Source organism: Nannobrachium achirus (assembly GCF_963921795.1).
Source record: "Nannobrachium achirus genome assembly, chromosome: 11".
NCBI lineage: Eukaryota > Metazoa > Chordata > Actinopteri > Myctophiformes > Myctophidae > Nannobrachium > Nannobrachium achirus.
In genome coordinates, this window is record NC_137820.1 from 30,500,772 (window position 1) to 30,513,770 (window position 12,999).

General features: G+C 42.7%; 1 protein-coding gene across 1 annotated transcript in view; it reads left to right on the forward strand.

The window, feature by feature from the left end:
- The window catches only part of cpt1ab (carnitine palmitoyltransferase 1Ab (liver)), a 48,742-nt gene extending 39,148 nt beyond the window's left edge, over nt 1-9,594 (forward strand). Inside the window, exons 11-19 of the mRNA XM_080736359.1 lie at nt 1,225-1,413; nt 2,453-2,558; nt 3,513-3,629; nt 4,939-5,103; nt 5,799-5,930; nt 6,395-6,547; nt 7,500-7,613; nt 8,590-8,682; nt 9,312-9,594. Coding sequence (XP_080592485.1) covers nt 1,225-1,413; nt 2,453-2,558; nt 3,513-3,629; nt 4,939-5,103; nt 5,799-5,930; nt 6,395-6,547; nt 7,500-7,613; nt 8,590-8,682; nt 9,312-9,398 — 1,156 coding nt within the window. The 3' untranslated portion in view covers nt 9,399-9,594. The remainder of the gene's footprint in view (nt 1-1,224; nt 1,414-2,452; nt 2,559-3,512; nt 3,630-4,938; nt 5,104-5,798; nt 5,931-6,394; nt 6,548-7,499; nt 7,614-8,589; nt 8,683-9,311) is intronic.
- Nucleotides 9,595-12,999: the final 3,405 nt, after the last annotated feature.

The following is a 12,999-nucleotide window of genomic DNA, read 5'->3' on the forward strand; positions in this document are numbered from 1 at the left end:
TTTTGTCCCTTTTTTCTAAACCGGATAACATGCGGCTCAGTTTTAGAACGAATACCAGACTTTTCCTCTGCGGTGGAAAGCCTGGTAATTTGAGATTAAGTGACACAAGTTTAACGTGGGGGTTTGTTAAGATCCCCTCCCCCCCGTCCAGAGTCCCCACACAGATGCTTCATTCAAATATTCATATGAGTTCTGCATTATGCTGTTGGGTCTGTACTTTTGGTAACCTTGCTGAATCAACAGCGGTATTGATTAAAATAGTGATTAATGATAGATTCATCTTTCCCCAAGGGGAAACTCAAAAGACTGTTGGTCTTTTGTGTTGTGTTTCCCCTTGGGAGCCATCATCAACTACAGTATGAAGTTGGATAATGAGGCACATGATCAGGTCACTCGGCTCATTCAATAATAGACTTAATTGCTGGGAAGTAACAACAGTTCGTTACAGTAAGGATTGATTGATTGCAAATAACACAAGTGCACTTGGTCTAAAAGGGTAACCCAAAAAAGTCCTGAGGACTTGTTTCCAATGAGCCTAATTACATTAATTATTAAAATATCACCAACAAATATAGGATACTATCTGACTGACATTTTTACTGTGAGTTCTCTATTTTTCTTTTACCTGCATTATGCATGCAGCCATGCACTGTTAAGATTGTGTATAGTGTATGTTTTGCTCATTACTAATGGTGTTTCTTTAAAATAAGTACTGTAGATTCTACAGTACTTTCTTTAATACTTGCCCTGTAAATGTATCTTAAAGGGACTACTTTTTTTTCCCCTAGTTTTTTGGTCTTCCTATTGAGTCTATTCTATTGAGACTATGAGGTGGGCGGGGTAAAGTGGTGCTAAAATTGGAATGATACAGAGAAGATTAGCATGGTGCCATGCTAAAATTGAAACGATACACAGAAAATTATGGTGCCATGGTATCTTCTCTGTATCGTTCCAATTTTAGCCCAAAGACAGCACCCCGTTGCCAACAAAGGGCATTTTGGTATTGCATCCGAAATGGCTTGGAATTAGAGACAGACAGATATTGAAATGTCATGTTCTGAGTGGTTGTTTAGGCTAAAACTTGTATAAAACAGTATTATGGACCAATATTTATATATAATATATATTTTTAAAAGCATGGTACACGATCAATAAAAGTCTGTCCATCTCATTGTTTGGTTGGTTTAACTCCTTGTGGATGTTTCTCTGTTTAACGCCCTGCAGAACTCCATGGGCCAAGGCTCGCGACGAGTACTTCTGCCGCGGTAAGAACAAGCAGGCCCTTGACATCATCGAGAAGGCCGCCTTCTTCGTGACCCTGGACGACACCGAGCAGAAGTACGAGGTGGACAACCCCGTCAAGTCCCTGGACCGCTACGCCAAGTCTCTGCTGCACGGGAAGTGCTACGACCGGTACGTCTGTGGCACTGGTGTACAGGGGCGTCACAAGGGGGGGGGGGGGACTGAGTGACTAGGGACCAAGGGGGAGGGGCCTTAATTATTTTATACTTTAGCTATTGAAAAATAGCAGATATGCAAGCTCAAAGCGCAGCGCTTGTAGATCTGCTATTTTTGAAAAGTTGTGAAAATGTATGCAAATCTTTGAGTATATGTATTTTTTAAGCAAACATTTGTAACTCAAATTTTACTTCTGGGGGGTCCCTGGAACTAAATATTTTGAGATGGGGGTCTGTAGCCAAATACATATAATTTTGGGGGTCCTTCACATGAAAAATGTTGAGCACCACTGACATAGAAACATAGATTTTTCAAAAAAAACCTTGGAAGGATTTGAAATATTCAAAGACATGCACATATTTTCAAGATTTTTCAAAAATAGCAGATCTATAAGCTCGCAGCGCGCTGTGAGCTGCTATTTTCAAAAGTTAAAGTACCCAGGGCCCAGAATTTGGTGCGACACCACTGTCTGTGGCACTGGTGTAAAGTAAGAACGTTTTTTCAAACCCGCAACGCGCTGTCAAGGCTACATTGAGCCTAGGTGCACGGACTGCGGTGCCAGCCATCCAGGCCTAGACCAACTACTTTTGAAACATTTTGAACATTAATTAATTAGACCGGCCGGATGGGGACTGTGAGGTTCCCAGTTCGATCCCAGGCTCTCCCAGAGTTAGTGTCGAATTGTCTTTGACCTTGCAAGGTTTCCTCCACCATCTGTGAATGTATTGTAATGCACAATCTATGTAAAGCGCTATATAAATGCACCATTTACCAATTACCATTTAAAGATAACAATTCATAATTTGTAATAATTTGCGATTCACACACAAATTGCGGGCACGCGCGTTCCGCGTGCGTGCATGAGGGTACAAGCGCCATTTTCTGCGGACAAATACATAATACATTTGGGGGTCCATCAAGTGGAAATGTTTGAGAACTCCTGTCTGTCCCTGGCATACTGCATATGGTTCAACATGAGCTCTCTCTTCTTCAGATGGTTCGATAAGTCCTTCAACCTCATCGTGTTCAAGAACGGTACCATGGGACTGAACGCAGAGCACTCGTGGGCAGACGCTCCAATCATTGGACATATCTGGGAGGTAGGTGTTTATAAATCACACTAGGTGTGAAAGGCTTTAGCACCGAACAGATCCCCTCAGATCATCTGATGAAGGTGTCCTCTTTAAACCCAGAATAAACTCTAAATCAGGTTATGGTGCTTTTAAAAGCAGATGGAACTGATCTATTTCTACAAGCTTTTATCTAGGTTTGAAGTGTGTAGTTAGGGGGGTTCTCGCTGGCCTAGCGGTCCAGACGCATACCACATAGGCTCTGATGCCTGGCAGTGTGTTGTGCGTTTGAGTCCCGATCCCGACACCCTTTGCTGCGTGTGGCTCCCTGTTTCACTCCTTAATTCCTGTCTGCTCTCCTATTAATATAAGGCATAAAAGCCCCAAAACAAATCTTTGAAGTGTGCAGTTATCTTTTTTTGTCATTGTATTATAATTCATTCTCATTAATCATTATGCAATTAGGCCTAGGTGTATTTTGGGTCATCGTTGACCTTTGCATCATTATTTATTTTGAAGCACAACGGAGTCTGCCCTTGTCGTGTGAAACGTGCAGTGTAAATAATAACTTGACTTGACTATCAGGGCGACCATAATTATAAACACACCTTTGTGTGTGTGTGTGTGTGTGTGTGTGTGTGTGTGTGTGTGTGTGTGTGTGTGTGTGTGTGTGTGTGTGTGTGTGTGTGTGTGTGTTTGTGTTTGTGCGCCTACATGTGCCTTATTGTGCCTGTTTAGGGTCTTAGGGTTTTGCTTATGAATTAACAAATCTCTCCATTTAGAACGGGTACACATTATTGTGTATCGTTATTTTATGCTTTATTTTATGCTTTAACTATTGAAAAATAGCAGATATACAGTATATAATAGCAGATATACAAGCTTGTAGATCTGCTATTTTAGAAAAATCGTGAAAATTAGAATTTTGACCCGATTCTATAAGTGTCTTTTGAATGTGTGTGTGTGTGTGTGTGTGTGTTTCAGCATGTGCTTTCCATGGACCCCATCAAACTGGGATACACAGAGGAGGGTCACTGCCACGGGGAACCCCACCCCAACCTGCCTGGGCCCCAGAGGCTGCAGTGGGACATCCCTGCTGAGGTAGGCAGGGGCGTCACACAAAATTCTGGGCCCTGGGTACAAGGATTCACTGCGGGCCCCCCATGAATGTTAACTATTGAAAAATAGCAGATATACAAGCTCACAGCAAGCTGCAAGCTTGTAGATCTGCTATTTTTTTTAAATTGTGAAAATGTGTGCAAGAAACCTATATGTTTCCATGTCAGTGATGCTCAAACTTTTTCGTGTGAAGGACCCCCAAAATGATATGAATTTGGCCACGGACCCCTATCTCAAAATATTTAGTTCCAGGGACCCCCCCGGAAGCAACATTTTAGTTACAAATGTTCGCTTAAAAAATACATTATATTCAAAGATTTGCACACATTTTCACGACTTTTCAAAAAAAAAAAAAGCAGTTCTACAAGCTCGCAGTGCGGCACTTGGTGCCGCACTGCGAGCTTGTAGATCTGCTATTTTTCAATAGCTAAAGTTACTAGGGCCCCTCCACCCTGGGTCCTGGTAACTCAGTCCCACTTTCCTACCCCTTGTGACGCCTCTGGAGGTAGGACACTGCCAGGGGCGTCACAAGGGGGGTAAAGTGGGACTGAGTAACCAGGGCCCAGGGTGGAGGGGCCTTAATTATTTTATACTTTAGCTATTGAAAAATAGCAGCTTTACAAGCTCACTGCGAGCTTGTAGATCTGCTATTTTAAGTCGTGAAAATGTGTGCAAATCTTTGAATATAATTATGTATTTTTTTAAGCGAACATTTGTAACTAAAGTTTTGCTCCTGGGGGGTCCCTGTAACTAAATATTTTGAGATGGGGGTCCGTGGCCAAATACATATCATTTTGGGGGTCCTTCACATGAAAAGGTTTGAGCACAAGCACAAGTACAAGTACTGTACTGTATTTGCAATTTTACAATTCTTCATACTTCTAACTCAACTACATCCCAGAATCAAATATTGTAGTAATTACTCCACTACAATAATTTGACACCTTTAGTTACTTTGTAGATTAAGATTATTATTACAAAAATTACATTAACCAATTCAGCCTTATTTTATCATTTTGCTTATAGAAAATAGTATTATTATATAAGAGTTTTTCTATATTGTGGTATTGCTACTTTTACTTAAGTATCATCTGAGTACTTCCAGCACTGCTAGAATAGCTCCACTACTGGAGACTGTTATGGAGACCGTGGCTGCCCTCTACTGGTAGTTTGAGCTATGTGCATGACTGTTGTCAAGTTGTAAGGGGCCCCGGCCCCCTCAGAATGGGGGGCGTTGGGATTCACGTGGTTAATGCTTTCTCATGCCACCCTACACCTCTGCCCTCCACAGTGCCAGGAGGTGATCCAGAGCTCTCTGACCTTGGCCAGGAATCTGGCAGACGACGTGGACTCTCACATCTTCCCCTTTAACGACTTTGGCAAGGGCCTGATCAAGAAGTGCCGCACCAGCCCCGACGCCTTCATCCAGATCGCCCTGCAGCTCGCCCACTACAGGGTGTGTATGGAACTGCAAGTCACTTCATCACAACAACACACAGACACGCTGCTTCACTGAGAAAACATTTTTATTTTGGTCAATGTTTGGCCTGTCATCTCTCCTATGTTTTGGGTGTGAGAGGCTAAATGTCATCAAATGGTGGTCCGTGGCACAAATGCTGAATAAATATTAAATAATGGACCTTGATATAGAAAAGGGTTGAAAACCACTGAAGTAGGACATTAATTTCCCCACAAAAAAACATAAAATGTTGGAAGATGGAGATAAGAGGCTTCATGCCGACTGCTACGATATCTTTTTCCTTTTTTTCAGACGATTTTGTAACCCATTTTTTCACCCAGTGCCAATTGCCTAAGCAGTAATCCTGGTTTCTGCTCTCCCCCTGCCACGCCTGGCCAGGGGGAGGCAGTATAGAAACCAGGATTACTGCATGCTTTTGTGAGGGTATCTATCTACCCGAGGAGACACGGGGAGAACATGCAAACTCCACACAGAAAGGCCCTTTCGCTAACCCTACCTAGTCCTAGGGTGTGGGCACTGATGACGCAGGAAACACGTCCCCCAGCGCCCACAGCGTCCCCCGGTGGGAATCGAACCTGGGACCTTGTATCTGTGAGATGACAGCGCTACCGACTGTGCCACCGTGCCCCCCTTCTTGGGTTTTTAACTGGGTGTTGTGTGTCTTGCTGCAGGACAAGGGGAAGTTCTGCCTGACGTACGAGGCCTCCATGACCCGTCTGTTCAGAGAGGGCCGCACGGAGACAGTGCGCTCCTGCACCATGGAGACGTGTGCCTTCGTCCGCGCCATGCTCAGAGACGAGACGGTAAGCCTCTTTCTCCCAGGAGCATCTCTCTAGTAGCCGTTGGCTGCTGAGGCTTACTTTTGGCAAGCTCTAGGGCAGTGGTCCCCAAATATATCACACTATACTTATGCATATAAAAGGCAATACTGGAGATGTGGCGTATACGGCATGGATTCCTACACAGTGAGGGCAATTCTTTCAGCATAAAATGCTGCATTCAAGTTCAGGAGAGTTTGGACGAGGCAAAATTGTCTTGAATGCTGCCTTCAGGCATTCCATTTCTTCAGAGAGAAATGGAATGGCATTTAAATTTCTTTCACCATAGTAAAAACTGCATTCATGGTCTGGAGAGGGCACTTTTTACAGACGAATAAAAGGGCAGGGGCACAAGCCCCCTTTGAGACATCAAGCCCCCCCATAGACATCAAGCCCCCTTTGTGTGCACGTGCCTGCTCTCACCTGTTGTGTGTTGTCTGTGCCTCCAGAGAGAAGAGCGCATGAAGCTGCTGAAGGAAGCAGCGGGGAAGCACCAGAGCATGTACCGTCTGGCCATGACGGGGCAAGGCATCGACCGCCACCTCTTCTGCCTCTACGTCATCTCCAAGTACCTGGGAGAGGAGTCCGCCTTCCTCAAGGAGGTACCGTACTAGGCCTGTCACAATTATGACATAATCGCCTAATTGCAATTGTTCGACATAATCGCAATTATTTTGTCATGATCGTCATAATCGTTTCCATGTTGAAAAACGTTCACGTTTTCAAACATAAAAAAAATAGTGGAAATAGCCGATCTACATGGCAGTCATTTCTTTGTATATTTAGGTTACGTGTCATATCTGCCATGTGCAACTTCAAAGCCTAAAAGACGAACAGAAATATAATTGTGTCAACGACAAAAACACAATTAAATCGTTAATCAGATCCAGTAGAACTAAAAGAGAAGTCATTTTATGTTTGGTTGTGCTCGGGTGAAAATAGATCTACATGCGGGACACGTGAGCTTGTAGATCGGCTATTTTCAGCATGCAACCAAGTTCAAAATCAGCCATTACGAGCCAAAATACATTTATGTAGACAAAATTAACTGTAGTTTTAGTCGACTAAAATCTAATCATATTTAGTCGACTAAAACTAGACTAAATCTAAAACTTTTCAGATTACTAAAATATGTAAATGACATTTTCTTCAAAAGGCTCAATATTCTTCTCTTGACATCTCCCACAGTTTTAGCAGGAATGCTGTGCTTCCATTTTCCTAAGAGATATCTTGAATAGTTTAATTTATATTAATGTATTAGTGAATTCAATTTCCCCATTGACTTTAATGGGAAGATGTGAAAAAAAAAAAAAAACGTCCAAAGTTTGGCACACTACTCCCCAAAAGGTTTTCACAGCACACGCTCAAGCCTTGACATGAAAATGTGTGTGTGTGTGTGTGTGTGTGTGTGTGTGTGTGTGTGTGTGTGTGTGTGTGTGTGTGTGTGTGTGTGTGTGTGTGTGTGTGTGTGTGTGTGTGTGTGTGTGTGTGTGTGTGTGTGTGTGTGTGTGTGTGCGTGCGTGCGTGCGTGCGTGCGTGCGTGCGTGTGTGTAGGTGCTGTCAGAGCCTTGGAGGCTGTCCACCAGTCAGACCCCTCTCCAGCAGGTGGAGCTGTTTGACCTGGTCAAGTACCCAGAGTACGTGTCCTCTGGAGGCGGCTTCGGTCCGGTGAGTTATTACCTGAACACAACACACTTCCTGTCTCCCTTCACATCATCATCTTCATCATCATCATCATCATCACATGGATTCAAGTTCTCAGTTGCAGAGACTAATTTCTCTTTAAATATTTTCATAGATTTTTGACAAAATTACATTACAAAGACACACTTAGTACAAACTAAGTACAAACTCCTCCCACCATTACTGTGGATGGAAATAGTCCTATAGTCTGGTTGCCCTGCAGGGGCGCCCACACTAAAAAGAAAAGAAAAACACAAGACAGAATCAACAACAAGCCAGCAACCAACGATTGTTTCAGCATTTGCAATAAAAGGTATTAGTAGTCATGTAATAGGCTACTGCAAATGCAGTTAGACGGTAAACATTCTCATATATTTGTCACTCCCATACAAATTACTCTTTACCATTTTTTATTTTTAAAACCTTGAATTGGTGAACAGCCCCATACACTGTGTGTCAGGGACGTGCCGAGAATGTTAGAGAGGCAGGGGCTGAAATTTCTAAAGGGCCTTTTGGTGAAAATATCACAAATAGCGGACCTCCAAGCTCACAACGCATCGCACTGCGACACGTTGTGAGCTTGGAGGTCAGCTATTTTAGGTGCTTGATACCACACTTAACTAAGCAAAATCAAGTCAATACTGGAGATGTGGCGTAACTGCATGGATTTCTACACAGAGAGGACAATTCTTCCAACATAAGATGCTGCATTCATTTCAGGAGAGTTTGGACAAGGCAATTTTCTTGAATGCTGCCTTCAGGTATGGCATGGAAAAGGGGGCATTTGCATTTCTTCCACCATAGTAAAAACTGCATTCATGGTCTGGAGAGGGCACTTTTTACAGACAGATAAAAGGCCAGGGGCTCAAGCCCCCTTTTACGTCTATGACTATGTGTGCACGTGCCTGCCCCCGACTCAACCTTCTAACCTTCTTCCTGTCTTCTTCCCTGTGTCCACCAGGTGGCCGATGACGGCTACGGCGTCTCCTACATCATTGTTGGCGAGAACCTCATCAACTTCCACATCTCCAGCAAGCACTCAAGCCCAGAAACTGTAAGTGTGCCTGTTTCTGATCCCTCCAGGGGTGGGCAACTTTGATGATGGCGAGGGCCACTATATTTCCACCTTCACTCCAGAGGGCCACATTGCATATTGCTACGTCCTACTTTGTCATTCTAGTATCTCATACAAAAGAAGCAAAAATAGCAGATCTACAAGCTCAAAACGCATCGCAGCGCGATGCGTTTTGAGCTTGTAGATCAGCTATTTTTTGCTTCTTTTGAATTGGATTCTTGAATAATATTTTGTTATTTTTTAATTGGAATCCTGAAATGTAACATTTTGATTTAATTTCAAACATATTTAATTATATAGTCATGTTAACTTTATGAACTTAAATACAAATACATTGGACATAAAAAAAAAAAATACTACTACTATACTAGTCATAATATAGACTGAAATAATTAAAGCAGGTCATATTTGGAATTGTAACAGCTGAAATCAATAATATATCAGTATTCCGGTATTAACCCGTGGGCCGCATTAAGTGAAGGTGGGGGCCGCATGTGGTCCCCGGGCCGTCAGTTGCCCATGTATGCCTCATGCCATGCGTTTTACGCCACGTATAGCCGTATAACAGCAGTTCTCAAAGTGTTCTTCAAATGTTTTTTCTCTCTCAGGACTCCCATCGTTTTGGTGCCAACATCAAACAGGCCATGCTGGAGATTCTGGATCTCTTCCAGCTCAACGACAAAGCCATCAAGTGATAGACCTGCCGTGAGAGAAAAGAGGAAAACGATAACACAAAAAGAAAAAGAAAGAAAAACATTAGAAATTGCTTTTAACGAAGAAAAAAAAGGCATATTCCTCCTGAGGTTTGTACAGAAAAAAGCATACATGTTGGGCTTTATTCCTAAGTTAATTAATGTTTAAAGAAATGGTGACGATTTAAGAGGAAAAACAGAGGTGTTTTCTAACACATTTACTGTCACTGTTTTATTTTTTGTGAGGGCTTTATGTGTGTGTGTGTGTGTGTGTGTGTGTGTGTGTGTGTGTGTGTGTGTGTGTGTGTGTGTGTGTGTGTGTGTGTGTGTGTGTGTGTGTGTGTGTGTGCGTGCGTGCGTGCGTGCGTGCGTGCGTGCGTGCGTGCGTGCGTGCGTGCGTGCGTGCGTGCGTGCGTGCGTGCGTGCGTGCGTGCGTGCGTGCGTGCGTGTATTATGGGCTCGTAGGGGGATTCGGTACGGGTAGTGCACAGATCAAAATGTTCTCTCTGCATGACTGTAAGCGCCGGTGCCTTTGTAACCCACTAATGTAGTAGAAGGGCAGAAAGGGAGGAGAGACTGAGTGCCATGTTTGTGCTCTGCAAGGCTGAGATTCACGTTCCTCTTGGCCTGAGCTATTGAAGGACCACATCACCCACGTTCAACCTTATCCTCATTATCATTGCTTCTCACTAATGCTCTTTATACTGTACAACAATGCCATGTCTGTCTATTCCATTGTTTTCCAAACTGTTTTTATGAGTCACGAGTCGACTAGAGTAAAAATCCCTACATTTAAAAGAAAATATATATATATATACATATATATGCTGTATATTTCAAAAGATTACAAATAATAATAATAATTAAAATCTTATAGATTTTAAAGCAAACAAATCTAAGAAATTCCGTGAATATACAAAATATATAATTAAGAAGTATAGCCGATCTGTAAGCTTGCAACGCGGCACAACGCACAAATAAGGATAGACACTCAAAAAGACACAGATGCACACATTTTCTTTATATCAGTAGCCAACCTGCAGTAAATGACTTTTCTGTGGAGTTATTTTGTTGCATTGGAATTGCTGAGATGTTATTTTAAAGACGTGTATTTTAGTATGTTCAGAGGATATTTAAATGTAATATTTAGTTTACATTACATTTTATGCTGCAGATGCAAAGGGATAATAATAATGATTGGATCGGGGGCAAAATAATAAACTTGTCGCAAGCTGGTATAATATGACTGTGTCATTTGTTGATTACACAGTTTATCCCTATCGATTATGTCATTGGTCATTTCTGAGCTCTCCACAGCCCACCAATGAGAGAGAGTGGATGGAAATTGTGCCATTTCATAATGAACAATTAGTAAGGACCAATTATAGGAAGATTAGGTTGAAAATGGGTGAAGTGCTCCTTTAAAACCAGTTGAAGTTTTAGCATTCTGACGTCATTCAACGTAACAATGTAAGCCCTGTCTGTATACTTCGTTTCACAATAAAATAGATGGTCTTCAAGCTCACTACGCGTCACATTGCAACGCAACGGGTTGTGCGCTTTCAGATCTGTTCTTTTCGCTATTTCAGAAAATGTTGTTTTGAAAGTTTTTCACATGTTTTTAAAACATTTCGCCTACGATGACATGCCCAAAAGAGGTTCAATGTTCAAAGTTCTTTATATTGTTACGTCTTGTGTACAGGTACATAAGAGTAAGACAATTATTTGTGTTTGGCTTCACTGGCGACACAGCAGCATAGGGACACCAGGTTGAAAGTGGTTAATGGTTTGAAATGTCCGTCTGGATTGGGGACACACTACTAGATTTCAAATATAGTTTGTCCACAAATTAGTCCGTCCTGTCATTGGATTTTTACTCCCCTCGCAGAGTCTTTCTTGATAAGAGCTATGGAGTTGAATTATTTCAACATTACTGGTAGATCTTATTGACCATATACACACATGAGCCATTTTGCTCTCATGTCAGAGGGAGGTGGGGTTCCCCACCCTCGAACAACATGACATGAGAACAAAACCTCGCTGCCTTGAACATGTGTGAGTGATTGAGTGACAAATAAAAGCCTATTGATCGTTGATTCAAAATGGCCACCATGTCAATATGGTCAATAGTATATGCAAGAGCCCTCTGCATTGGGATTTGTAATTTCACGGGAGTGGCCGTTTTTTTAAGGTGCTGCGGGCGGGAGTGTAAGTACGTTTGTAGGGGCTTATTGTCGGTATCAGCTAAGAGCGCCTTGGCGCACCCAAGCCGTGCTATTCAGGCTTTGGACCTTGTTGTCCAAAGGCGAGTGCTCTACCGACTGAGCTACCCGGGATGGGCGGTCAAAAAATAATAATACGTGCGGTCCCCTTCCAACGCGAGATCAAACCATCCGCCGTCATCTTCCTCCAAGCTCAGAACATTTCTGATGCGTAATGGTGAAGCCTTGCGGAGTGGAAGCAGAATCTAGAATCATCTTGACCTGTGTGTACATATTAAATGTAAATGACTCTAGATCAGCCCACCTCCTGGCAGTGACCCAGTTTAGACTTGAGGAGCGCTCCTCGTGCTCCAGTCTTTGGTCCAGGATGGATCACCGTTGCCTTTCTTGACTCTCACAATGTTCAGCCAGTTTGTTTTTGTTCTTTTTTTAGCTGCTACAATAATGTTTTTATGGCTTAGTGATAAAGGCAGATCATTTGTGTGTGTGTGTGTGTGTGTGTGTGTGTGTGTTATTGTTTTATTATTTCCATACTCAGGTTTTATGAACTTGGCCTAGTATCGTAGAGTTAACTGGCTGAAAGCATTGGACAGCCGTGTGCTCACGTTGGCGTGTACCTGTGTTATTGGTAAATAAACCTTTCTCGAGATGCAATACGAAACCCCACACCAGTGACGCCCGGCGAGACGTTTTTCCCTCGCCTCCGGTGGGGCGGCTCTTTCTTTTCATTCGTATGATGTGCTGAATTTGACTTGACGGGAGCATTGGCCAGTGTATTTATTTGGCTTGCGTCGAAGAGGGGTTGGGTCACTGTGCTTTTGTGGCTATGGCTGCTGTTCACTCCAAAAAAAAAAAAAAAAAAAAAAAACAACTACTGGTCCTTCAAGCTCAATCTAACAAGACTCCAGACGCCTTGATAGCGCTTTCTTTGCCTTGCCGTCAGACGAGTCCGATCTGGACGGTACGGGCATTATGTCAGGCCCCATAAAAAGTGGAACTCGTAAACTTTTATGGGTTGACTGTCAAGATGTCATTTTCGAGTGCATTTGTTTTGTTTCGTTTTTTTCTTCTTTTTCAGCATTGCTGATTTTTGCAGTTTCTTGTCATTGCCTAGTCTGATAAAAGGCTATATTGTGGTCGGTCAGTTTGTTACGTTTCCTCCAGCAGGAAGTTGCTGTGTTTCTCCTGGATCTTTCTGTTTTTTTTTTTTTCTTTTTTTGTTTTTTTTGACCAATGGTTCTCAAACCTGTGGGTCTGGGTACCACCAGTGGCGGTGTGAAGATATTGCAAGTGGGCCCCCAAATAATTATCCAAAACACAAAAAGATTTGACTGATAATGTAGTCATATAGACATTCATTCATTCGCAATCGATTGACCAAT